The 27,738-nt window shown below is 53.0% G+C and overlaps 1 protein-coding gene and 1 long non-coding RNA gene across 2 annotated transcripts in view; both read right to left on the bottom strand.

Moving 5' to 3' along the window:
* Positions 1-499: 499 nt before the first annotated feature.
* LOC122467527 lies at positions 500-14,243 on the bottom strand. The gene is made up of 3 exons (XR_006293000.1): positions 10,926-14,243; positions 7,685-7,870; positions 500-1,398 (listed from the first exon to the last, which is right to left on the bottom strand). It is a non-coding gene; the product is annotated as an uncharacterized LOC122467527 (long non-coding RNA).
* A 9,759-nt stretch (positions 14,244-24,002) lies between these two features.
* CRTC3 (CREB regulated transcription coactivator 3) overlaps positions 24,003-27,738 on the bottom strand; it is a 100,734-nt gene continuing 96,998 nt past the window's right edge. The window contains exon 15 of the mRNA XM_043553896.1: positions 24,003-27,418. Within this exon, the coding sequence (XP_043409831.1) occupies positions 27,210-27,418 (209 nt within the window). The 3' untranslated portion in view covers positions 24,003-27,209. The remainder of the gene's footprint in view (positions 27,419-27,738) is intronic.

Raw genomic sequence — 27,738 nt, 5'->3', positions numbered from 1 at the left:
TAGAGCCCTTCTCAGGTGGTTGACCTAAGAGGCAAAAAGGAAAGAACAGTTGATGGTAGGAACTGAGGAGGGAGACTTGTACTGACCAAACAGCTGTGGCAGCCATATTGGAACCATGAAGAGAAAGGAGAGGAAACAGATCCAAAGAGGGGTGTGGGGTAGATAGACAGGCATAGGCAGAAAGTGCACGAGAGAGAGAGACTGAGTTAGCAATGAGGGAATAACCCAGTTTCTATCCCTTGTAAGCCCTGGCCCTTCAGAGTCTTTTGTATTCATGTAAGACTCTTCATACTTGAGGGGCACCTGGGTGGTTCAGTTGGTTGAGCGTCTGACTCTTGATCTCGGCTCAGGTCATGATCTCATGGTTCGTGAGTTTGAGCCCCGTGTTGGGTTCTGCACTGACGGTGCTGAGCATGCTTGGCATTCTCTCTCTCTCTCCCTCTCTCTCTCCCTACCCCCGCCTGCACATGCGCACACACTCTCTCTATAAATAAATAAAACTAAAAAAAAAAAAAAAAAAGAAAAAAACCTAAGACTCTTTATACTTGACACAGTGTGTGGACTTCCCTTTCCTATAGCCAAAACTACCCTGACAAAACAAAATGCTCAATAAAGGCTAAGTTCCTTCCATTCCTGCACGGTAACTCCTTGGTGTCACTTTCAAGCCTAAGGACACGCTGGGCACGTTCTTCATTCCCAAAGGCCTCGCGGATTTAATTGGATTCTCTTCTCTTCCGTGTGTGTTCATTAACAAATGTTTTTTGTTGAGGTGTAACATACATACAGTTAAGCATACAAATCTTAAGTATATATCTCAAATAATTTATGCGCACTCACACACACACACACACACACACACACACACACTCTTATGTAACTACCGCACAAATACAGAACATTTCTAACACTTACAGAAAGTTGACTCTTTCTATTCTCTGTGAAGTGGCAGACCAGATTCTGAGCATTTGTTGGGTGTCCATGTGCTGTGGACTCGGTTGTGTCCTCCCATAATTCCTGCGTTAAAACCTTAACCCCCATGTGACTGTATTTGGAGATAGAGTCTTTAGAGTGTAATTTAGGTTAAATGCAGTCGTAAAGGTGACGCCCTAATCTGACAGAACTGATGTCCTTGTAAGAAGAGACACAACACCTCACTCTTTCTCCCTCCTCCCCCTCCCCTGCACGCAGCACAAAGACGGGGTCAGGCAAGCACACCGAGAGGGTGGCCCCCTACCTCCACGCCAAGAGAAGAGGCCTTATAATGAAACCTACCTTGCTGGCACCTTGATCTTGAACTTCCAGCCTCCGGAGCTGGGAGAAATAAATTTCTGTTGTTTACAGCACGGAGTCTGTGGTATTTTGTCATGGCAGCTCAAGCCGATTACCATACCATGGGACCTATACAAAGAACAAAGAGGAGAAAGATGCTTTGAATAGAAAACTACCCTTGGCAGGATCTCAGGCAACTGATTTCGCAATACAGGCAGGTGGCCTGTGCCCAGCATGGGGTGGGCAGAGGGGCTAGGAGCACAGCCTGAAGGCCGGGCGGCCCCTCAGGCCACCAAGTCCAGTCCAGTTCTAGGCTGGCTTGGACATATTGCAAGGAGACATTTGATAAAGTTGGAACTGTAGTTAAATGTCAACCACCAGCCTCTCATTCATCTGTCCCCTAGGAAGTGCTCCAAGATGTCCCAAGAATCCAATAGGGCTTTCATTTTATTTTCCTGAGCCAAATGGGAGGCTGGTGGGGAGCCCCATCTGAGCACTGACTCGGAGGAGAAACTAACCCGTCACCATGGAATGGGCTTAGCGTGATCGACCAGCCAGCCTGCACTGAGCCGGCTCTGGAACCGGTGCACCACGCTGCCTCATGGAACTCCTCTTCAGCTGGACATCCGTGAGACCTTGGCCACGGGTAGCTGGGACGGCTCGGTCCCGGGCCAGGCCCCGTTTCTTTGCCAGTGTCCTGTGGGTTGTCCACTCCCAGGCTTCTGTGTCCCAAGATGGCCACTCACTAGACTTGTCCCTCCTGTGTCAGAGCCCATGTATCAGTAACAGAGAGTTTCTGGTCTCTCTCTCTCTCTGCAATTGCTGTCTGTCTTCCTTCCTTCCTTCCTTCCTTCCTTCCTTTTCTTTCTCTCTCTCTGTTTTAAGATTTTATTTTTAAGGAATCTCTACATCCAACGCAGGGCTCGAACTCACAACTCCAAGGTCAAGAGTCACCTGCTCTACCGATGGAGCCAGCCAGGTGCCCCAGGCAATTGTATTTCCGTCACTAGAGTTTTCATGTCTTTTTTGTTGGCGCCATGATTTCTCTTCCTGTTTGTTACTTCCATGCTGAGAGGCAAACCCTTCGCCCCCCGCGCAGCAAGACTGGCCACGTGGGGCCATCCCGTCTGGGTTGCCATGGTGGGGGGTGTAGGAAGGATACACCCCAAACTCGAGGTAGCAGGTGCCTTGAGGCAGGGGGAGGGGATGCAGTCACGGGGGGATACTCTGGGGACTTCGACTCTCTTAGTAATATTTGTTTTATTTTCCTTACACTTGGGGAGAGGGACGTGAGCGTTCTGTATTATTCTATATGCCTTTTTGTAGGTCATATTTCACAAACGCTTTGTGAAAAGACTAATACAGAAAAAAGTCAACGTATGAATATTACAAATGCAAAACCACCATGCTGTGTGCAGAGACAGCCATCTCCCTATTAGTGCCGAGCATCCTACACCCCCTCACCCAGCGGAGCCCTGAGGCCAACAGAGGCACCTCCTAGACTGGGCCCATCGATGGGGCTGGAACGTACCTGACCAAGTGGGTCCAGAGTCCCAGGCAACGTGGCCCTGGGTGCAGAGAAAGAAGCTCGGCATTTTGAGTGCACTGCTCAGGCTGCGGGCAGCACGGGCCCCTCCAGGAAGGGTTTGGGGCTCCTCGTTCATCTGAAAGGAGGTGCACGGTGGACATGGCCAGGCCGGGCATACAAATCCTGACCCTTGTTTCTGGTCCTTGGGTGACCGTTCAATGTTCTACCACCACGGAAGAAGGGGAGTGTGGAGGTGCCGCCCCCCACTCCCTGTGCTGCCCCCCCAATAGATTTCCCCTGGGAATCTCTTCTCCCTCTTCATTCCCTTTGCCCACAGCAGTTTTTCAAAACTTCCTCTCAGCTAGACCTTCTGGGGACTTGGCACAGCGCCCACCACCGAACAGCCTGTTTCAAGGGGAGGGGGTTTTTCTGGACCTTATTTTACTTTATCTTATTTTATTTTATTTATTTTTTTTAATTAAAAAAAATTTTTTTTAACGTTTATTTATTTTTGAGACAGAGAGAGACAGAGCAGGAACGGGGGAGGGGCAGGAGAGAGAGGGAGACACAGAATCGGAAACAGGCTCCAGGCTCTGAGCTGTCAGCACAGAGCCCGACGCGGGGCTTGAACTCACGAACCGCGAGATCATGACCTGAGCCGAAGTCGGATGCTTAACCGACTGAGCCACCCAGGCGCCCCTATTTTTTATCTTATCTTATCTTATCTTATCTCAGGTAGGCTCCACACCCAGCACAGAGCTTGAACCCAATGCAGGGCTTGAACTCATGACCCTGAGATCAAGACCTGAGCTGAGATCAAGAGCCGAATGTTTAACCGACTGAGCCACTCAGGTGCCCCCTTCAGGAACTTTTCATAGTCTCTTTTGGAAGCAGAGATAATCAGCAAAACCCCCGTCCAATCAAAGCCCCATTTCCCCATTGAAGCAGGCCCCTCTCCGTCCAGTAATCGGCACCATTTGGGGACGGGAGATTTTCTAGGAACTTACGAAGACACTCCATGTTCCTTCTGTACCAAAGATGTAAAATGTGCCTTTGTGTGAAAGGGGAACACAGATTTCAGTGGGACTTGGAATCATAAACAGATAAATATATATCCAGATATAGATATAGATCATTTTTCCCGGATAGAGAAGGAAACAACAACGCTACATAGCGGTATTACAGGGTTTTTAGGCCTTTGGAAGACAATCGAACCACGGGGCTCCTGGACCATCTTTAAAGCCACGTTTGTAGAAAGCATTGTCTCTACTCTGTGCCTTACTTTCTTACCTCCCGTTGCCTCCCCATTCTGCATTCCGACACCTGTCAGAGTGTTTCTATCCACCCACTGAGGCCACTCTCCCCTGGGACCTCCCCAACTCCCTGGCCCCGCTACCAACAGACTCTGTTTGGTCCTCTTCATTCCCGGCTTTTCAGTGCCACCGGACATTTTGGCCTCTTCTTCCTTGAAACACCTCCATTCCCCAGCGTTTGGGACCTACCTCCCCAGGGAGGGACCAAAGGGTTTGGCTCAGCTAGGTCCTCCTTTTCTTTTGCTTTTCTCTTTCTTGTCTTTTTCTCTTTCTTTCATCCTTTCTTTCTTTCTTTTCCTTCCTTCCTTCTTTTTTAATTTTTAATTTTTATTTACTTTTGAGAGAGAGAGAGAGAGAGAGAGAGAGAGAGAGAATGGGTAAGGGGCAGAGTGATAGAGGGAGACAGAATCCGAAACAGGCTCCAGGCTACAAGCCGTCAGCACAGAGCCCAACACGGGGCTCAAACCCACGAACCCCGAGATCGTGACCTGAGCCGAAGTCAGACCTTAACCTTCACTGCCTAAGCCACCCAGGCGTGCAGTTCCTCTTCCTGTGTCCACCCCAACCTGGGGGCCTCGGCCACTCCGTGACAGTCTGAGATATTTAGTGAGGGGCTCCCTATCTACCTGCAAATCTAGGTGAACCACCTACATCACGATTGGTAGAACTCAGAGGCCTCCCCCGGTTCCTTCTGATCTCCAGGGATCCTTGGGACTCTTGGGATGTGGGTTTCTCACACGTTGTCTCTCTGTCTGCACTAGGTGGACGCTAATAAAAAAAAGCATCCTCTTCTCTGGTTTCTCACGTGTGATCACACCTCACTATGGGGTTATTAGACTTTGCCAAAGGCTTTGGGAGGTGTTCCAAGTCAGGGGTCACGGTAGGCCTTGCACTGCCTCCCGCCATCTTGCTTTCCTTCCTGTCATCAGCTCCCCACCCGCCTTTTCCTTTCGTTTTGCCACGGCAGACACCTCACACTCAGTGTGTCCACACCGGAGCTCATGATCTTCCTTGGAAGCCGGCTTCTCCTCCTGTCTAGTCCCATGATTGGCACCCCCACCCCCAGCCAGGTGCCTGGGTTTTCGCAGACTGCTTGCTCTGGGCCTGCACCTTCTCTTGCCCAGTGGAACAGCTTCTGGGGCCCCTTCCATCCATCCTTCCACACAGGGCGGCCCTGTCGCCACATGCAATCTGATCGTGACACGGCTCGGGGCCAAACTCCCCAGTGGCTCCCGTGTCTGCTGACATTCCCTCTCATTCCCCCACTGCTCCCCACCCCTCAGTCCCTGCTCCGGCACCCCCTCTCCATCTCTGGGCCTCTGCACTTCCTGCCCGTGCTGTCCTGTCCCCTTGCTGTCTCAGCCTTGTTCTTCAACTCCCACTTTGGTCTCCAACTTCATCCAGAAATCTTTCCCTGATCACCCCAGTAGTCAGGTGCCCTTCCCATGATGGGTGGGGTATTAACAGCGTCTTCTGCAGTCAGAATAATATAAACACAAATGATTTCATTAGCATTGTGCACAAACTCTCTTGGGAAGGCAAGGGAGGGGGAAAGGTGTGTTTCTGTGTGGGTGTTGGGGTGTGGAGGGGGAGGGGGGTGTGATAAGACAGTGTGATAAGACCTCTTCCGTGCCGGGAGGTCAGGAATCAGGACACGATGGTTCAAATGGAAACATCCATGAGTGATCAAGTAAGCCTATTACTGAGAATGACGGAGGTAAACACAAAAAGAACTAACTCAAGAGTTTGAACTTTGAAGGGCTGGACTAGGGGACTGTTGCTGTGTAACCAATATTTACCGTAAAAAAATTAAATTAGGAAACAAAGTGAAACGGATCAAATCAGAACCGCCGCGCTGGGGCCGGGAGGGCAGACCCCGGCCTCACCCGTCTCCGGGCCCTCGCGGCACAGCTGGAAACTAGACAAAGCTTCAAGAAATGCCCAGGAAACAGGAGGAGAACCACCAAATGCCTTGGACGAGAAACAGCCACTTGAACAACAATCAGGCCGCCTGTGATTCAGGACGGGAGAATCTTGCCGCGCGTAGTTTCTATAAAGAAATGATTGTAGACCCCTCTCTTCGTGGCTTACTGGGCATTCAGGATTTGGGAGCGGCTGCAGTCTGTCCCCAAGGCTGTAGTGCCCGAAACCTACAAACTGTCACTGCCCCCACATTTAAGAAGCTGTGTTTCTCTGAGTGTTTCTTCCTGGCTGACGACGCCCCTTCCTGGTCCTCCAGCAAGAGGTGACAAGGAGGTCTTGATAAAGCACATAGGAAAAAGCGCCGTTCCCGGATCTGTCTCCGCCAATATGTGGGATTTTTCCAGGCATGAGCGTGGCCATTTTAAACCAAGGAAACGGCATGTTTTGGTTAGGTCCTTCCCGGGCCACATTTCTACACAGATTTTCAGCAATGTCAATGCATGATATATAATTATAGGATCTTTAAATTAGGAAGAGGCTCCACGAAGATGCTAATGCGGCAGGCTGCATTTAGAAAAGCTCTCAGCCCGGATCATGTAGAACAGGGACCTATTTTACCATTTTATTTCACAGTCACACGTGAAATATGTCTCTTTTAAGCCTTAGAAATTTGTCTATATTTATAAACTCTGCAAAAGGGAGCAGCACACGTGGGGTCTGCCACAGGGATTTCCAAGAACACCTCTTTTGGGGGGTTTGCAACATAGGGGACTTTCTGGAGGTGTCTCCCCAGGGTGTGCCCCTGTATCTGAGAACTCCACACACACCACCATCCGCGAGACTGGGCCCTGCCATCCCCTGCCCTGCGCGTGGGCACGCGGGCTCACGGAGCCATGGGACGGTGGGGAGGGCGGCCCCTCTCTGTCCTGCGGATTTGGAACCTGGAGACGGGGTGAGTTAGGAGGGGCACCTGACATGTCAGGGTCATGAAAAGAACAGTCATGGTTCAGCAGAGAGAGGGAGAGAGGAAAGGCAGATGTGAGATCCCGGGTCCGAGAGGCCAGCAGGCAGACCAGGAGACAGAGAGGCAGGAAGGTGGCAGGGCAAACACACAGGGACACAGTAAGAGAAGGAGCGACAGAAGAGACAGAGCCATAGACAGAGAAGACAGAGGGACAGAAGACTGGCCTGGGCTCCCCACACATCCCCTGCCCCCCAGTCCTGGCTACTCTCGGGCCAGGCCCCCGGGGCCGGCCCTGCCATCGGCAGGTGCATCACCATTTTCTCTGAACCTGGTGAAGGGGTCTCCATCCCTCTGGGTACAATCCCTGGGTGAGTCAGTCTCCAGACAGTGCTTGGGACTGAAGGGAGCTGGGGCTGCTGTTTTGTGTCTGTTCTGGTCATTTATTTTTATCCTTTTTTTAAGGGGGGGTGGGGGTGGGGGGAGCACTCAGTGCCTCCTTTCCTCCGGAGGGATGGGAATTAAGCATGTCAGTCAGTATAATAAAACTCGCCAAATATGTCTCTTTGTTCAGACAATGGTATTTTTTTTTCTTAGTCATTAAGTCAATGCTGCTGTAGGAGTGACACTTAAGTGACTGGGTTTTTATTTTTGTCCCCAAGGTACAAAAAGTACTGCTTACTTTCTTACCGTGTACAGGTTGGGTGGTTCGTCCGTGATGATTGTTCCGGAGCTTCGGGGAGCTGGGAATAGGTGACCGGTGTAGAGATCTGCCTTGGTCACCATCTCGGTGGTGTCAAAACCCCCACAACAGCAGGATTTGAGGCTGTTCTGTCTACCGGCTGGTAGCGCATGGTGGGAACGCAATAAATACATCTGAAAGGATGGACAGGGGACGTACACATGAGTGTTGTGGCTATAACGTGGCCACAGCAGCAGCGGGGAAGGAAGGAGAGCGGACGGGGGGGGGGGGGGGGGGGGGGGGAGGGGGGGCGGGGGGGGGAGGCGAGGACCTGGGCTTCAGGGATTGCTTTCCATTCTCTTTCCTGCCACGTGGCTGGTGATGTCGCCCCCGGACAGGGTTGGGGGGTGCCCTGGCCCTGGCACGCTGGGGCTCGGGGGGAAAGGGGAGAGCAAGCTACTGCTCGCCTCTGGTCTGGCTTCCCCGGAAGGACGAAAGGCAGCTCCAGGCTCCTAGGGGCCGAGCCCTGGAGGCTGGGGATCTAGGAGAAGGAGCCGGCTGCCCGTCCCACAGTCCAGTGAACACAAACACCCTGGCTGGGCTCTGTTGATGTCATCGCCGTCAAGCCCTCCGCCGCTTAGTGTCCCCGCCTCAACTCTGCCAGGGTTAAGGGGTGCCTGACCTGAGCCCGCCCCGGGGGGGCGGGGCACAGAGTGATCACAGGTTCTTGGAAGACTGTCTTGTGGGTCACCACCCAGGGCCAAGGGACCTTCAGTGTCACAGCGGTGCAGCTGCCCATGGTGGGTGGGGCTACCCTGCCAGCCCCACCGACATCACGGCAGCAAGGCCATGTTCCTTCACTTGTCGCTGACCCACCGCCTCCTCTCCCTGCAACTCCAGGCCTGGGAGAACAGGGCAGGCAGGTGCACGGAAGCTCTCCGTAAACATCGCTGGAGTGAGGGAGAGCTGTCCCTTCACAGCTCACTGGGTTCCCCCAAGGCCCCAGGAGGCCAACTTTCCTGCGTTCCCATCGGGAGACTTCCTTCCATTGTCTTCCTGGCTTCAGGAGTCCTGAGAGCCACTCACCCCCTCCAGGACTCTGTGGGTTTTCTTCCACCGTCTCAGGCGGTGACTGGTGCTCTGTGAAGTTCAAAGCTCGTCTTGGTTATCAAGAGTTTTGAAAACGATTTAGCCTTTTTTTTTTTCTTCTGTTTGAAATTTGGGAGAGTCTTTGTTGTTTTCCATCAAGTTTAGGGATTTCACCAAGAGGACTAGGTGGGCTTTTCGTTACTGTGAGATGACCCATCTCAGTTCATTATAAAGTCTTCCGTTCATTTATATAATAAATATTAAAGGCTTACTATGAGCTAGGCACTGGTTTTTTGTCTTGTTCTCTTTTGTTTTTTAACATTTATTTACTCTTGAGAGAGAAAGAGGCAGAGTGTGAGTAGGGGAGGGGCAGAGAGAGAGGGAGACACAGAATCGGAAGCAGGCTCCAGGCTCTGAGCTGTCAGCACAGAGCTTGACACGGAGCTCGAACCCGCAAACTGTGAGATCATGACCTGAGCTAAATCGGATACTTAACTGACTGAGCCACCCTGGCGCCCCTGTCTTTGTTGTTTTAAAGTAAGCTCTAGGCCCAACATGGGGCTTGAACTCACGACCCTGAGATAAAGAGTGAGATGTTTCACACTCTGAGCCAGCCAGGTGCCCCTGGGCTAGCCACTGTTTTCAGTTCTGGGAAGACAGCAGTGAAGAAAACAGACAAAACTCTGCCCGTGTGTGTGTGTGTGTGTGTGTGTGTAAGAGAGAGACAGACAGACAGACAAAGGGAAAGAGAGAGGAGTGAAGGGAGGAAGGGAGGAAGAGTAAGAGAAAGAAAGAGGAAGAGGGACAGAAAAAACAAGTTTTGATCACTGATTCTGTTCCACTTGATTTATTCAGAAATTTCAGGGATTTTCTGGTCCCCCTATATGTTCACACTTCCTCCTAGAAGTCTGGCACTTTCCTCAGCTTCCTTCCTTCTCTCCATTACTTTCCCCCACACATCACAGAGGTTTCTCTGTCTCTCTTCTGTGTAATAATCCAGCCTCCTGTAACCCTATTAACCGCACCTTCCAGGGACAAGGCTGAGGCACCAGAGCCCCCAGGCCCCTGGCGCTGCCTTTGTGCCCCTGACGGTAGGTAATTGTTGTTTTCTAAAATCTTCTTCCATTTCATGTCAGAGACCTATTTCAGAGAATAGGATTATCAACAAGATTTCGCTGCTTCCCCCTTTTACTTCTGCACTCGGGGCCTTCTCACCAGGACCAGATTAATTTTCTTCCTCTTCTATTCATGTGTCAATACAATAGGAGCAAATGGATTTTGTTTTTTAAACCACAAACCTTGTCGTATATATGTGTTCAAAAGGGAAGAGGAAGGAGAAAACAGAAAGAGGGGGGGGAGGGGAGGGGAGGGGAGGGGAGGGGAGGACAGGGTAGCACCGAGATCCCACCTCCTGTGACCCACGGTGCACACGGCCCACAAGACGGCGTGGTTTTCTCAGTGGGTCGGGGCCCCTGTGTCTCTCACACTGTGAGCACCTCACGTGTGCTTTTCACATCACGCGACCCATAAGGCAATCCAATGTCTTCGTCTGGTGCTCACCCAGAGAAACAGCCATCGGTCCCCACTTCGAAGCATAACCGGCTGAGGGGCATGTTTGGTAGGTGACGCGGTGCAGGAGGGAGGTTTGTGGTAACGGAAGGGACGTTCATGTGTGACTCTGACTACGTGGGAGAAAGTCTCACACGGAGAGTTTGGAATCCAATCCTCCGGCATGACGTGACCCCGTTGTACAAGACACGGCGTCACATCGCACACATTCGGGATCTCGCAGCCGTGAGACTCCCCTCCCCGGAGGCAGGGGGTGGTAGGCAGACGCCCCTCCCCGAAGCCTCCAGTTGATAGCCACCCCCCCCCCTCCCCGGACAATCTACGGCTTGGCACACGTAGACAAGATGACCGATCGGACTTCTCCTCCCTGGAAGCTGAAGTTGGGAACAGCCAGAGAACAGGGCGGTGGGCCACGGGAGCCGAGGCTTGAAAGTGACACCCTGCCATTTCTGCCTTATTCAGCGTGGGAGGGGACTTCACGCATACAGTTCATGAACTTGACATCTACGGGCGCCATGGTGTGCCAGGCACCGTTCTAGGTCCCGAGGATACAGAGGTAAGAAACAAGGGCCCTGCTCTCACGGCACTTACCCAGAGGGGGGCTCTCGGCAGGCAATAAAGACATGAGCGAGATGGTCAGAGGCTGGCAGCAAGCCCTGAAGTTTTGGAGCAGAGCCATGCAGCCTTTGCACAAGTAACTATTTTCTTTTTGAGAAGCGGCTCTCAGCCTGCCGTCGGGTTGTGTTGTCGTTGGTGAAGTCTGAGGATGAGAGAGGGGTTGGTGATGAGAAGTAGCCGAAAGAGTAGACGGGACACGACATATGTCATCAATGCACCGGCATCCCCGAACCACGGCATACTCTTCCTCGGTTTGAGGCTTCCCCCCCGCCCCGCCTTATGAACTGACATCTCCCTCTGTGGAAGCCACGTAGGTTCCCAGCCTCGCTTGCAGATGGAGCAGAGAAGGTGACACAAGACGCCAGCCATCAGATGCGCCCGCATCCAAGTGACACTGAGAGGCAGGTGCCGAGGAATGTTCTCTGGAGAGAGTACAGCAGATCCATCCGGATCCCAGAGTCTCCAGCTGCAGGCATCCCCGTGGTGGTCTCCAGCTTCAAGTGCCCACCCGGGCAACAGTGGTGTGTGTGTGTGTGTGTGTGTGCACGCGCACTCAGGCTCATACAAGGACTGATCCACACAGATGACCTCCAAGCCTAGTTCTCTGCTCTCCTGGCGACTTCTGAGGTGCCTCCTATCTGCTAATAAATTCCTCTTCAGCTTCAACTAGCTAGGAAAGAGTCTGTTGCTTAAAAGCAAGGGCTCTCACTGGCACGTGAAGGGAGAAGGGCAATAATCCGACGCACGGGATCATTTCAGAGAGGGGTCAGCGCTGTGCCAGGAAGAAGCCAACACAGGGTGATGCGAACGGGCGTCTCGGAAGGAAATGAAGGAAACGTAGCAAGACATCGGAACCAACTGCACGTGGAAATACATCGAATCGGTGCCACAAAATGTAAATTATGGATCATCGCTCGTGTCGTAGCTACGCATTTGCAACCGTGGAGGGCGATACCACGCGAGGTGATGTGAGAGAGAGGCAGGCAGGGGTGGGGGCTATTTTTGGTAAGGTGGTCAGGGGAACCTGTCTGAGGAGGTGGCATTGGAGCCGAGACCTAAAAGGTGAGGAGGAACCATGCAAAGTCTGGTAGGGAGGCTTCCAGGCGGATGTAGTGGAGACCGTGAAGGATGAGCGTGGGACCTTGAGGGACAGGTTGGTGCATCTGGCAGTTAGCGCAAGTGGCCAAGGGTGTGATGAGCCTGGAAAGCAGGCAGGGCCCCAGTCCCGCCAGCCCTTGCAGGCCACGGGCAGGCATTTGTGTTTTGTTCTAAGGGGCGGCAATCCGTTAGAGGATTTCGAAGAGGGAGCAGCCTCCAGAATGTCACTCACCGATCCTCGCCTCCTGGTGTTTATGCCTTGTGCCCGTCCCTTTCTACACAGAGTATGGCTGACCTGTGCGACTGCTAGGGTACTGCAGAAGTGGCAGTGTGTGACTTTGGAGGCTAGGTCATAAAAGACATTGTGACCCAGCCTTGCTCTCTTGGGTCAGTCCCTTTGTGGAAGCCAGCCGCCATGTTGTGAGGATGCTCAAGCGGCCCTCTGGAGAGGTCCGCTGAGGGGGGGGCGGGGCACGGAGGCCTCCTGCCCACAGCCTTGGATGCAGATGCCCCAGCCCAGGCCAAGCCTTTGAATGACTGTAACTCCACCTGAACCTCTTGACTACAACTTCCTGAGAGACCCTGAGCCGGAACCATCCACTAAGAGGCTTCAAATTCCTGACCCATAAGTGGGTGAGATCATAAACGTTTGTTGTTCTAAGCCAGCGAGTTTAGGGGGCAATTTGCTATCTCTTTCCGTTGTTCACAGCTGGTGTCTGTTTTGCCTGGCGGGGGCCCATCCTCTGGTAGCTGTTAGGTATTTGGATCATCAGCCCTGAGTAGGACTCACATGGAGGGGGGGTCACGAGTGAGATGAGACCAAATGGCGGAAGCAGAGAGAACGTGGCACCCTTGGGAGGGCTGAGTCACTCATGCTGTTTGGAGGAGGACAGTGCAAAGACCCACCGCCCTGCTTTACCGTCGTCTTGGCTCTTCCTGTACCCGGGTTGTTCTCCTGGGCCCCCGAGTCTACGTGACCTCACTGTAAATGTCCCCGGGCTTGGGGTGATATGGGTGAGTTCTCTTCCTTGCTCTCCTCGAAGCTATTCTGAACCTGATGCCGGAGGATTAGGCTGTTGTCCTGGGTCCCTCTCCTGGGCTGGGCAGAGTGCTAAGCCCAGATATCTCCTGCCTCTTCCATGCAGATGTGGCCACATCCTCACCTGACATCAGCCTCCCCAGCCAGGTGGGGTAAGGGGTGGTGCAAAGGGAATCTACCTCTGCCTCTCTTCCCATTAGGAGGTGCTGGGTTACAAGGATCCCGGAGTCTAAGCTATGCTCCTCCTCTTTTGTTCTGGGCTGTGCCTGAGACCTTGTTTGGATTGATTTCGGGGACATGTGAATGGGGTTTGGGGAAAGCAGGTGCCGGAATTTCACTGTAATAATTTCCAGAAAATCAGACACAGAGCATTTCCCCCCTCTGGGGCATTAACTTAAAACAGTATTAAATAGAAAAAGCTCACGCACACACACACATACAAAAAGTGAAGTCGCCATTCTCTTCTCGCTCTCTGATTCCTTAGATCCTCTCCATTGTTTCTCTAATACGAACAGTTCTGTGATGAGCATACAGTGAAACCTTGGATTGCGAAGAACTTGTTCTGTGGGTGTTCCGCAAGACGAGCAAACATTTCTAATACATTTTAATTTGACAAATGAGCGGTGTCTTGCAATGCGAGTAGGATGTGACGCGGGATATCACATGATCACAACTGAGCCCAGCGGTTCTTCTCTCTCTCCTTCTCTCTCCCTCCCTCTCTCGCTCTCTCTCGCTGCAGGACTGTGGGTGATCGTCTCCCACGTTCAGACGCTCGGTCTCAGGCTGCGGTGTTTGGCAGAGATCAGCGATTTTTCAGAACATTGGAAGCTGCCCACAACTGGCACTAGTATATTTTTTGTCACTTCAAAGCACCTCGGGACAGTCCTTTGCTTTTCCGGACAAGAGCGAGCTTAAGAATGCTTTGCTCATTCTAGGTCATTGGATAGGCTCCTTGTTAAAGTTGCACGAAAAAAAAAGATTCCATTGGCCAATAGCAGTGATTCCGTCAGTGATCGTGAAAGTCGTCCTACACAATCACCCTCCTCTCGCTTGTCTCTCTCACACCAGCCACGAAGGTTTTCAAAGTTAAGTGCAGGTTAATTTGTTTATTTTTCTTTATATTTTGTATTTTCTTATCATTTTGTATTATATTACGGTACCGTAATCATTTTTATAGGAATATTTTTGGGTTGTGGAACGAATCATCTGAGTTTCCATTATTTCTTATGCAGAAATCCGCTTTGATATCCAAGGGCTTTGGATGACCAGCATGTTTCTGGAACAAATGATGCTCGCAGACCAAGGGTTTACTGTACTTTCTGACACATCCACGTACAGTTGAGCGGGTATTTCCACAGAAGCGGGTATTCCCAAAGAAAAGATTCCTGGAAGTTTATCTGCACATTTTACATGTTGACAGGTTCTCCCGATGGATGGCCCGATGGCCCGTCTAAAGACTCTATCTGCACACAATGACCACAGCATACAAAACCACTCTTTTCCTTTTGCCAGCACTAAATATTTTCAATTTTTAAATTTGCATTTCTCTGACCCCTAGCGAGCACAAGTGTCCCTTCTCAACTAGAAGCCACTTGAATTCTCCTGTGACTTGCCTGTTCGTGTCCTTTGACCGTTTATATTTTGGAATATAAAGCTTTAGATTCTCTACGGAGGGAGTCTGTGTATTTTAAGTTGTTATGCATGTTGCTATTTTAGGTTATGTGTGTTGCACCTGTTCTCTATACTTGCTCTTTTTTTTTTTTTTTTAATGTTTATTTCCTGAGAGAGAGAGTGAGCAGCGGAGGGGCAGAGAGAGAAAGGGAGACACAGAATCCGAAGCAGGCTCCAGGCTCTGAGCTGGCAGCACAGAGCCTGGTGCAGGGCTCAAACTCACGAACGGCGAGGTCGTGACCTGAGCCGAAATCGGACGCTTAACCGACTGAGCGACCCAGGCGTCCCTGTACTTGATCTTTCATCTCTGATATGGTCTCTAGTGCTACAGAAGTTAAGAATTTTTGAGGCCAAGTCTGTTCATTTTTTTCCTTTAAGGTTTCTAGATTTTGTGTCTTCCTTAGGAAGGTTTTCCCTACTCCAAGAATATAAAAAATATATTTTATCCTATTTTCTTCCAGTACATTAAATTCCATTCAATAGCTGATGTCAAATTGTCCTCCAGAGGGGTGCCTGGGTGGCTCAGTTGGTTAAGCGTCTGACTTTGGCTCAGGTCATGATCTCACGGTCCGTGGGTTCGAGCCCCGTGTCGGGGTCTGTGCTGACAGCTCAGAGCCTGGAGCCTGTTTCAGATTCTGTGTCTCCCTCTTTCTCTGATCCTCCCCTGTTCATGCTCTGTCTCTGTCTCAAAAATAAATAAATGTTTAAAAAAATTAAAAAAAAGAAAAAAGAAAAAAGAAAAAAAAATTGTCCTCCAGAAAGGGTGCACCAATTTACATCCCATCAGCCTGTTCCCCACACCCTCACTAGCCCCGAGCACTCTTTTGAAATCTTTGCTAATGGTGAGCCCCACATCAGGCTCTGTGCTGACAGCTTGGAGCCTGGAGCCTGGAGCCTGCTTCGGATTCTGTGTCTCCCTCTCTCTCTGCCCCTACCCTGCTCACGGTCTGTCTTTCTCTCTCAATCTCTCTCAAAAATAAAGATTAAAAATTTGTTTAAAAAAAATAATGAGCCACATGTATCTCCTTGTCTTAATTAGCATTTCTTTAATGACGAGTGAGGTCCAGAATCTTTTCATATGGATATTTGTTATTTGTATGTTTCATTTCCCACAAACTGCCTGATTCTATCTTGATCCCAGTTTTTCAGTTGGGTGTTGGCCTTTATCTTATTGATAGAGGGCTCATTGTTTACAAAGGAAATGAGCCCTGTGTCCCATCCTGGTCCCCCAGTTTGTCCTTGTCTCTCTGCCTTCTGCCAGAGGCATGGGTCGCCAGCTGTTGGGGCAGTGGATGGGGGAGGAGCAAGCCCTCAACCGCACCCGCCTGTCCCCTTGTCAGCTCCCTGGACCCCACTCCCCACACCTGGCACACCCTTGCAGCCAGCCTCTCTCTTACAGGCATCTTTACCTAAACATCGGAGGTTAGATTTTTTTCCTTCAACTCGGTCTCATCTATTTGCCTTTCACTTTCCAGCATCCTTTATTCTTCATAATTTCTGATACTAAGGATATCGTTCTGCAGTTTCTAGCCCCACGACAGGGACTTTAAATACGTATCCCTGGTCGCGTTTAGAGGGTTGGGTTGGAATTGGGCAGCTTTGCAAAGCTGTCATCTTGATTCAATCTCTCGGTCGTTAATCCTTACGTAATTGTACAACTTATTTCTCTTACGGTTTCTTGTGGTTTTAAATTTGATTTTCTCTTGTGTGTCAACTATACTAAAAAAAAAAAAACAAACCAATATTTTTAAAATTTTCTCCCAAGTTTTCAGGTCTAGAATCATATCACCTGGAAGTGATAATGATCATTTTACCAAAAAAAGAAAAAAATCTACTGAGTCACATTCACATTCACACAAACGAGACGGCCAGGCAGACTATTTTGAATTGGAGAAAGAAAGAAAAAAAAAAATCAGCTGTGGACCAGAGGCTGCCGGCCAGCAAGTCCCACGACAGGTGCCCGTAAAGGTTTGTAGAGGCAGCGAGAGAACGCCAGGGGGCGCTCTTCACGGGCAGCAGCCCATCTCCATTTCCCATTCAAGTTTCAGGTGCGGCTTCTGGGGTGGTCGCTTGCTTTTATTAACATTGGTAACCAGTAGATGTAATAATAATATTCACGGACTGGTCAGAGGCCTCTCAGGCTTCTTGGAGCCTGGGCCCACGGGCATGTCGGAAATGCTGGGTGCCTTCTCCTCCTCTTGAGCTCTTTCTCCCTGTTGGATGCATCCTTTCCCCTCTCTTCGTCTGGTCCTTTCAAAGTCTCTAATTCCCCCCTGCATCCTGCCCTCACCCATCCCTCCCTGTTTCCACGCCTTTCCCAGCAGGTTCCATAGAGCTTCCGGCTCACAAGGTGGGCCCAGAACACAGGATTCAGGGTTAAATAAGCTTGAGAAATGCTGCCCTGCCACATCAACCTCCTGGAGGTGGGTTGGCACATTAAAGCTTCTGGAAAGTCCTTCGGTAAGACATCTGATCGCTGCCGCTGCACCCAAGCAGCCAGCCCACCTCAGGCCTGTGGGACGCTCATCTGTGCACCGTCATTAGCGTCCTGTGAGCCCGAGATTGCCAGGCCTTGGCAGGGAGGTGGGGCACCGGACAGCACTGTCTGTGATGGCTAGAGGTGTGTGACAATGTGACACTGGGAATTCCCCGGAGCGAGGCCAGGGACAGCTACCTGCAGCAGGAAGTGAAACGTCTCGCCAGCTCCCACCACCACCACCTGATCCAGAAGGCAGGGCCAGCAACACGAGCCGGGGGGAGGGGGTGGGTGGGAGGGGGGCAGGATGGCCACCCCGGCTGGGGACCAGAGCTGCAGTGATTCTCACGCTATGCCTCAAGAGTTCGGTCTTTGAGAGCTGGCCGCTGAAGTCCTCACTCCCGGGGACTCCCGGGGACTTTTGAGGTTAGTGGGGCTGCACAGGCTCAGAGGAACAGGCAAAGAAGCAGGCACAATGCTAGCTGCTCGGGGGCCTCGGTGGAAGCCTCCCCTCTGGGGCACTGCCGTGAATGTGGCTCAATTTCAATGACACCCGGACTCTGTGTCTCTCCCACTCAAGCTTCGGGTTCCCGGGAGAGAACGTCCGATCGGCCAGATGGATCAAGCAAGAGCGGCCAGGGGACTGGGGCTGGGTTGGCCTGGCTTCCGGGAAGGGAGGTCCTGGCTTGCGAGGCTCCCCCATCAGTAACCCCGGCCCTGGCAGGTCTTGCTGAGGGGAAACGCAGCCCCTGTGGAAACTGGTTAAGGAAGAGTCGGTACTCACGAGGCCCGGCTTTGAGCAGGTGGAGACTAAGCATCCTCTGAGGTGAGTCCTGAGGCTCCGGAACCGGGAAAGAGCTGAGGATGACCCCTGCACCCTGGCCAGACTGGCCGGTCCCCCGGTTCCTTAGGGAGAGAAGATGGGGGCTCAGACAGGACCCCTCTGCGTGCCGAGAAAATTCTGTTCAGTGCTCCTTTCAGAGTGTGAGCTTGGTGGTCTCAACAAATCCTTTCACTGTGTTTCTGAAGTCCGGTAATAAAGGGCCGACTTATTAAAAAGAATTACGGCAAACATGACAAGCTAACATTTAGGGAGCACTTACTAGGGGCAGGCACAAGCCCATGAGGTGGGCATCGTCATTCCCATTTTATAGATGAGCAGACTGAAGCACACAGAGGCCACTGACTTGCCCTGGCTTCACAGCCAGGACGGGCAGAGACACGTTTGAACCCAGGTCTCTAATTCCAGAGCCCATGCGCTCAGCCCCTAAGCAATATTGCCTCTAGGTCTGGTTCCTTGCAACACAGGCTGACCGCACGTCTCTCTTTGGTTGGCCGTCCCTGATTATGTCCGTTGTCCTGGCACGATTATTGTTTTGATTAAAGAAATTGTTTAATGTATATTTGTTTTTGAGAGACAGACAGACAGAGAGGAAGAGGAGGAGGGGCAGAGAGAGGGAGACGCACCATCTGAAGCAGGCTCCAGGCTCTGAGCTGTCAGCACAGACCCCGAAGCGGGGCTCAAACTCATGAACTGTAAGATCATGACCTGAGCCGAAGTCGGACACTTCACCGACTGAGCCAGCCAGGCACCCCCGTCCTGGCATAATTATGAATAGTGTCTGCTTTGCCTCTCAGAAAGTGTCCAGGTTTGGATGATGAATTTTAAGGAAACTAGGCTAGCTGGAACCTAGGTTGTCACGGCAAGATGCTGGTGGGCAGAGTTTGGAAACCCCAGTTTGCAGCTACCCCTCCCAACCCCAGAACCCTGGCTCTGGTGTTCATCCCCCTGGGACAGACCTCCATTGTGCCATCACTGCCTCCCGGTTACTTGGACACCTTGCAAACTGGCCTTCCAAGGTTTCTGTGGCTCCAGGGTTCTTTGTTTATATTCTCCCCGTCCCCACCCCTCTCATATGAACTTACCAGGTCATCTCCCTGTTTCCATTCCTTAGCCTATCAAAGAGGCCGTTGTCCCAATGTTCCCAGGTGAGGGCAGCTGTGCTCTGAGTGTTTTCCCTGGCAGTGGATACCAAAGTGTGGGGCTTTTGAACCTTCTTGTCCAAATTTGCAGATGTGTCCTGGAAGCAGAGGCCTTGGGCTCTCCACTGAGACCGGCTGTCCTGGAGAGGTTGCAGATGGAAAGGATGACTTTGGGTGCCGTTCAACTGGGCACCGGGTTGTCGGAGTTGTGTCAGACACCGTCCTCGCCTCAAGCTGCTCATAGACCAGAGGGAAGCCAGACTCTACAACAAAATCAGTTCTAGGGTTAATAAAGTAAAGCTGTGGGACAAAGTACAGCTCAAGCACAAAAGAGAAAACGGACAGAGAAAGTGCATTGGTCAACCATCGCCGCAGCAATGCTGCGTAACAAATGGCCCCTTCATTCAATGCCTTACATTATAAGCATGTACTTCTGACTCCACTGCCAGTTTGGCTGGGCCTAGCTAGATTGGCTCCTAGCAGGGGTTTGGTTGAGGTCTGTTTTGGAACGAGCGGGCTATGCAGGGGGGAACTGTGCTCCTAGCAATGACGGAAGCCCAAGTAGGCATGCTCTGCCACCAAGCCCATGTCGTGGTTGGCTCCACGTCTGGTCTCTAAACATCTCATCAGCCATCTCATCACTATTCCCACAGTGGGAGAGGAGGGAAGTAAATATTTGCCAAATAACGATCCAAACGTCACAGAAGGGCTTCACAGGGGAGGTGGCATCTGACCTAGGCACTGAAGAAGTTGGATTTCTCCAAGTGCAGACAGGAGAGGGCACTGCTGTTAACGGGATGAAATGTACGGGGGTGAGGGTAGCGACGGGAAACATGGTCATGGAGGTTCCCTGGGCCAGAAGCCTGGCCTGTCCTTTCTTTCAACACGATATTCCACACCCCTCTCTGCACCCCCACCCCCTCGTTGTTTCCCTTCTTTCCAAAATCTAAAACTTCAACTGTGTATCACCACATACAAGTTCAAGACTCGGTTTTCAGCAAGGAATCATCTTGGTGAGTGCAGTGCTCGACCCAACGCTGGGGATTTGTGCCGGTTTCACCGGGCATCCGTCAGCCCGTTCGACCATCCACCTACCCCTGGGCCGCGCTTCAGGTCTCCAGACCTGCAGCCTGGCAGCCGCAACCCAGAGGCTGGGACCGACGGGACCCTCTCAGGGAACAGAGTCCTTGAAGGCCAAGTCCAGGTGTCAGGAGGAGCTCCCAGCTGAAGGACTCGGGAACAGGGGACCAGGAAGCTCATTTGGAAAGGACTGGCCGTGAGCAGAACACCCATATGCTTGCACGGAACTGAGCCAAACAATGGTGGGAAGGATGGTTACAGGACAGGATGCAAGGAGCACAGAACTCGACAATGTAAAAATAAGAACTCACGGCTTCTGGGAGGGGAAGGGGATAGGAAGCGGGTGAGCTCATTTCCTCGTCCCAAATCACCGGCTGTCAAGAGATGCCATCTACAGTGGAAACATGTTTAAAGAATGAATCCAGCCTCTTGGTATTTTTCTTTCCTTTTAGGGAAATAATTGAGAAACATAAGAAGCACAATCATTTGCAGTTGGGCAATGTCTTCAGTTACATCCAGGCTTCCTTTTGTTCTGTTGACTTTAAGTACTTCCCCCCCCCCCCCCCCCCCCCCCCCCCCCCCCCCCCCCCCCCCCCCCCCCCCCCCCCCCCCCCCCCCCCCCCCCCCCCCCACCCCCACCCCCCCCCGAAGAGCGTGTATCATTGCAGGAGCCCTTTTCTGGGAAAGATTTCCATCCGTCCATCTGTCCTTCTCTCTGAAAATGGACGGAGAAAGAGGTCGCCGCCGAGGATTCTGGGGGCGCTGGTGTCCACTGGAGCATTTTCTGTTTGTACTTTTGAGTGTGACACGAGCGTCTCATAACGAGCGGGGCGCTATTCTAAAAACAAAACCTTAAAAAAAAATAATTTCTGGAAAAGAGAAATGGGGCGGGGGTGGCTCCGGAGCTCCTGCCCAGCCTCCCCCCTCCCCCTCCTCCCTCCCCCCTCTCTCCTCCCCCCCCCCCCTCCGCGGTCAGGACGCAAGTCGTCCCCGTTGGTGGCCGGGCGGGGCAGGGGTGGGGGCCGGGCCCCCAGCTGCGAGGTCACCGCGGGAGGGCGAGGCCACGCGGTTTCCGGAGCTCCGCTTGCACAACTGAGCCTCGGGAGCCCGTGCTGCGGCCGGTGGGAGGCGCCCGGCCTGGGGCGCAGAGCGTGTGCCCCGCCTGGAGCCCGGTGACTGCGCCTCTTGTAAACCCAAGAAGTCACCCTGCCCTGCCTTACGTTCAGGTGGCCGTGAGGGACGTGTGGTGGGCAGTGTCTGGCGTCCGCGGCTGAGTGGTCACTGGACAGACCTCTCGGTGCACTCGGCGGTCAGAGGATCCAGTTGGAACCAGCACGGCCTCCACCCCGGTCCAGAGGCTAAATTTAAGAGGGTCAGGTGGCTCAATCCAGCTGTTTCTGGGTCGGAACAGCCACTCTTATGGTCTCAGCTCCATCTAGTGTCCACACTGGGACATAGTCGCATGTAAGGGGCTTCTTGATTTCCATACTTGCCAAGGGTACAGCATTCATTAGGCCAACAGGACGAAAATAAGGTCAAAACATTCCTCTCTGTACTAGGATTTCGTATTTGAAAGCGAGCATTGTACAAGTTCAGTGCTACGAAAGGTTTGTGCCTCCTGCCTTTGGGAGGGCAGCATATTCACACAACAGACAATACCTGTAACGACTGACATTGAATGTTTGTCAGGTGCTGGGCACAATTGTAGGTCCTTTGTGTGCGTTCATTTTACCCTCCACGGCGCTATTAAATGGGGGGAGGGCGCTTATTGTCCCGTTTTATAGATAGGGACCCTGAGGCACACAGTGAAATTCGTTACTCTGTTGATTTCTGAAGGCACGTTGACGCTGTCTTACGGGGCTGGAGGTGAGGAGGTAGCCAGGCCATGAGGCTGAGGAGAGAATGGAGGCTGAGATGGCCCTGGGACTCGGGCTGGGTCTGACAAACGAAGGGGAGGGGCGTGCAGGACGGCTTGCATCCAGCTTTACTGTCAGGGTGGAGACCGTGGTCTCAGAGGGAGCATACAGGAGTTTGAGAGTATTTCCTGAGCACCTGCTACATGCCAGGCCCGGAGAAGGGGACTTTAGTGCGCAAGTGTGGCCCCTGTCCTGGCAGTCTAGACTCCCGCGGAGAAGGTGGATGTCCGAGGGTGATTATGGGTGCTCGCTGGTGCACACAGATCCACGAAGGACGAAGGCAGCTGGCGGCATGGGGTGGGGTGCAGGTGAACCTGAGCGAACAGGTGGGTGGGGTAGGGGGCTGCGTGTGGGGGTCTACTTGGAGCACTGGACAGGTGGCCTGGGGACCGCTGATCTGAAGCGGAAAAGATGGCCAGGGAGGAGGATACACGGAGGAAATGGACATGTGACCTGAGTGAACAAGAACCAAAGAGAGGATCTGGGGGGGAAGCGAGTGGCCACAGGGCTTAAAGGTCAGGAGAGGGACTGGACAGGCGAGAGGGGCTGGGACCGGGTGTTGGGCAGAGGGGTTTGCAGCCGGGTCAAGAGAAGGGTATGAGTAGAGCATGATCAACTCTTCCAGGAGGGAGAGCAGACAAGGTGACGGTCCAAGGAGAAGCCAGGTTGGGGAAGGGTTGTTTCCTTCTGTTTGTTGTTAGTGAGGAGGAGACAAGGCATATATGTACAGGAAGAAGAGTCTGGAGAGGGACGAGGTCTGGGGCGGCGGGACGTTACCGCAGGAAGAGCAGATCAGCCACCATGTGGCAAGCGAGAACTAGGTAAGGTGGCGGGGGAAGGTACCGGGGAGGGACAGAGATTTGGGGTAATTTGGGAAAGGCGGAGGGATGGACGGCAGTTGGGGCGCTGAGGGAGCTGCCCCCAGGGGCCTGAATGTCTGGGCGGCTGGAGAGGGGAGGTCCGGAACACTCCCGAGAGGCAGGAGAGGATCGGCTTGGGGGACAGAGTGGGGTTGCTGGTCTTCTCCCGTGGGGATCCCAGCAGGCAAAGGCCGAGGATCAGAGCAGGAGGAGGGCTGCGACCCTGTCATGGAGGCCACTGCTCAGGGAAGGGAGGAAAGCCAGGAGAGGCCCGCGAGGCCGAAAGAAGGGTCAAGGGAGAGAATTCTCAGTGGGGTCAAAGGACAGGGTGTGTGTGGACCAGAGCAGACATGGTGGCCCAGGAAGTCGGGCCATAGACGGGATTTCTGAGTAAGCCTTCGGCAGAGTCACCTTTGTGACAAGCCCTGGACGTGACTGAGGAGATGGGTCTGAAGGAGGCATGGCTGGGGTAGAGGGCATGGGGGTGAATTGGCCTGGAAACCTGCTGGAAAGTGGAGGGGACAGGGCTGGGCAGAAAACAGAGCCCAAGCTCTTGGCGAGGAGGGGAGTGCTGGGGGTGGGGGCAGAACATGACAGCGGAACACCGGGGGAAGGGGCATCAGTGGCCTGAACCTCCAAAGGGGAGGGGTCTTAGGTGAGGGCCGGAGCAGGGGTCTGGAAGGGGCGCTGCCAGGCCACCCTCTGCCCTTGGAACCCACGGCTTCAGAGGAACCACGTGCCCAATTTCAGGCCCCACTCTCCCGGGCACAGGGGCGAGAGCGCGTGTTAGGAACACATGACAAGCGGGGCCCACGCAGGACCCGCCGAGCCAAGGACCCGGAAGCCCAGCGACAGGCCTATAGCTGCGAAGGCGGCGCTTCCCCAAGTTCACGTCGCCCGAGGCTGAAGGAAAACACCAAGCGCAGATACAACCTTATTGTGCTGCTTTTAATTACGAAAGATGTAAAACGACGTATTATAAAACTTGGAAGCTACTTTATACAAATTCCAATCTTTAAATATTGTTTAACAAGGGACCTGGGAGTTAGGACACTGGCAGAAAGTCTGATTAGTTGCTGTGAGGGCTCCTCTGCCAAGCAACGGAACCCTCTGTGCATGACAGAGCCGACGGGAGTCAGAGCTGGAAAGGTCTTCGAATGCGCACGTGGGCCGGCACACAGGAGAAGTGAGATGGGACAAAGGAGAATTTATGGTGGTCTTGACGTGATCAAAAAATGTGTCTCCTAACACCGTGTGTCCTAAAAACCACAACTGTATGGAAATGAGGAAAAAAAATGGAACACAGATACGTTTTTAGTTCTATATTGTTTAACTGCTAATAAATGAGAATAGTACAGCCATCGGTTTCTTGTAACAAGACTAAATATCGGAAGATAGTTTATTCTGATGTATGCAGCCACTTCAGATGCCGAGGGCCTCGCCTGGTTTGTTGCAAAGGCAGCGATGAGCGTAGGCTTACGCGCTGGAGGTCGGAGGGACACCCGTCCGCGGGTGTCCTTGACACTGGCTAAGCAAAGTGGGTTGTATAATGCCCAACACCTTTTCACGGGAAAAGAATGGGCTGGTGGACCTAAGGACAAATTTAATTCAGTGCTAAACCTCATTGTCGTCATTACACTCCCCCAGACAAGTCACTTTTCCTGGGAGCCTCTGCACCCGTCCCAGGGAGAATGCCCTAGGGACGGCGGATCTGCACCACGCGGGTCCCAGGCATCACGCTATACAGGCAGGACTGCTGTGCAGACAGAGGGCTGGGCCCCCGGCCCCACGGGTAAGGCACTGTGCAAAGAGTGGGTTATGCTGGTACCTAAAAAAAAAAAAACAAAACCAAACTCCTAACAGGGGCACCGATCCCCGATCCCCGTCTGAGAGGCCAGGTCAGATTTCCCGGGGCCTGTGGCACAGGGCAGGCAGCACGGAGCCGGCTTCTTCCGCACGCTGGGGAATGGCGTAGCATCACAGGGAAAAGGCTTGTGCTTTAACAAAGAGTCACCCCCTCCCGAGATCCTCAGTAGGAAAGTTTTAACTGGGAATGGGGCTTGGAGCTCAGGCAAGGACCCTGGGTGGATTTCCTAATTCAACGGCAGAGATTTGGGGCTAACGTGAAGCGGGGGACTCGGGCCCCACAGAGGCAGCTGTGCCATCAGGGTTATTTGTAAGACTGCAGGTGACGTGATCCCTCTGGAGACAGAAATGGAAAGAGGTCTGCAGAGGTTAACAGCCCAGGATCCCATTACGGACTCCTCTCGTCGTGGGGCACAGGGCGGTCTTGCTGCTGTGGGTGGGGGCGGTCCAGCAACCTTCAGCGACTCTGCCGGTGTCTCTGGAAAAGTCCGTGGCTGTCCCGGCAAAAGTTCCAGCGTCTTCCAGCTTTCCTTCAGTGCTCCTCTCCTCCCCGGCCCCTCCTGCCATGCCCACATTCTGCCCCATTGCCCAGGCCCATCCCCAGAGGTGCTCTTCAAACCCACCCGTCAGGCGTGTGGCCAGGGGTTAGGTCAGAAGGCCGGCAGTGGTGGAAATCCGCTAACACTACTTTATGCTAAAGTACTAACGACTAACGATAGCTTCATGATTTAGGCCTTCCATTTACTGCAGACTGTTTCTTCGATCTCAAAGAATGATGGTCTTTTTTGAAAGCAATTTAGAGCACAACACGGATCTGAAAGGAAAAAGATCTTTGGAGGTCGGGGCCTGGCCGGGATCCCCGGGGTCCCAGTGCCTGGGAGGCCCCAGTTTGCTCGGTGCCGTTCCGGTGGCACTCAGAAGACAGCTTCCACCTACCTGCTGTGGCGCACACCCTCGAGGAGATCGGGGTGCCCTGTCTCATCGTGAATTTGGTCACCTAGTGTTAAAAGCATATTAAAGTGCATGCTGAACACGCACAAGTGTTCCAAAAAAAAAAAAGCTAAAGCCTTGAGGTTTGGCAGGGAATGGGGGTACGCGAAAGATTAGACTGCCTCGTAGTGAGGCAGATTCATTCATTCCTCCGTTCGTCCGTTCATGCATTCAATGCACAGTTATGAGCACCTACTGAGTGCTGGCACTTGTTAGGAACTAGGGGTCTGATAACGAATAAGGCACGGTCCCTGCACTCGGGGAGCTTACAGCCTATCAGCCTAGTGGGGTTACATTCACACTCCCATGGCACAGAGAACCCCCCCCCACCCCCCACCTTGCTGCTCAGACCTCCCGCCACCCCCTCCCAGCCGACTGCAGAGGGGGAGGCCGGCACCTGTCTGGAGCTCATCTGGAAGACATCGTGTGTCTTGCCCTCCGTGCTTTCCGCCCCAGCCGTCAAGAGGAAGCACTTTCCTCTTTTCGGGCTCATCCGTTACCAGGGGACTTTTGTTTGTTTTCAGTGACTGAATAAAATAGTCCTCCCTTTCCCCCCTCGTCCACAGGAAGAGGTGTCCCAAAGCAGCAGAAAGGAGATTACATACTTGGAGAAGACAAATGAGCATTCAGTTTGCGAAACTCGGGTCTGTGCTTGAAATCGTGGGAAGAATTCTTCATATTGGAATTAAGGCATCTCCGAGATCACGGCCGTCTGCCGTGCCCCGGGACCGCCCGCCACCAGCTGGCGGGTGCCCGGCCAGAAGCGCGAGGGCAGAGGCGGCCTCGCGGTGCTGTGGTACCGTTGCTCGTGGCTGAGCCAGCTCCCAGAGGCCCGTGGCCCCCAACCGCCTCCGCTCCGGGCCCGATCTTCAGTGTTGACTGACATCAGTGGTTCTGGGCACAGCACCAGGCGACTGCCGCCCCCATCACAGGGTTCTTTTCTGCTTGTACACATGGACCGACTAGAGGGCCGAGAAAAAGACGCACCGGGCACGGTGATGACCGAGTCGTTGGGAGGCTCCCGGTCAGGTCAGCCGGCCTGCAGAGCATAACCCTCGCCGCAGGCCGGTGAGGCCGTGCATGGCTCTCTGGTCTAGAATAAGCCTCGGCGTAGGAGACGGGACCTCGTCACAAAGCCAGGAGTCATGGCGTTGGCTCCTGCCGTGTCAGAGGCCCGAGATGACTCAAGCCCGGTGGGCAGGGGGGGTAGCTGGCTCCATTCCGTGCCGTCCTATTTCGGCGCCTTCAGAAAAGAATTCTGGTCCTGGTCTGTTCTGTTCACAGTCGGTCAGCCCGAAACGTCTCTTCAACAGAGGGGTCGAGCAGGCCCATGCTGGAGTCACTTAGCATGTTGAGTCCGTCCAGGCTCAGGGGTTCGATCTGGAGCTCTTCTTCCAGAGGAAATGGAGTGTCCGTGTGCAGGCTGGCCTCGGGCATGCCCGCCAGCGCACTGCTGAGGTCTTTGAACAGGCTGGTACTCGAGTCTTCTGGAGGGAGCAGCAAGGGGGAAAACAGGGCGGGTTAAGAGGCACACACAATGGAGGATATCCCCTCAGAGGCCGTCCCTGTCGTCCTCCCCACCATGACAGTGACTGCCTGTGTCCCACCCACTCCCAGGCGTCCAGGCGGCTCTAGAATCTACGCGCTTTTCCGTCAGTTCCACGACCCTCTCATTTTTGCAGGCTTTTCTCCCTTTGAACTTCAAACTAACTAGTTCGGAAAAGGCTTGGAGCACCAGGCCCTTTCCCCACTGGCTCAGTGTCTCCGGGGCCGGGCACCTGCGTTTCAAAAAGGCAACGCTGCACCG

Source organism: Prionailurus bengalensis, chromosome B3 (genome assembly GCF_016509475.1).
Source record: "Prionailurus bengalensis isolate Pbe53 chromosome B3, Fcat_Pben_1.1_paternal_pri, whole genome shotgun sequence".
Classification (NCBI taxonomy): Eukaryota; Metazoa; Chordata; class Mammalia; order Carnivora; family Felidae; genus Prionailurus; species Prionailurus bengalensis.
This window is presented reverse-complemented; position numbering and strand designations above follow the sequence as displayed.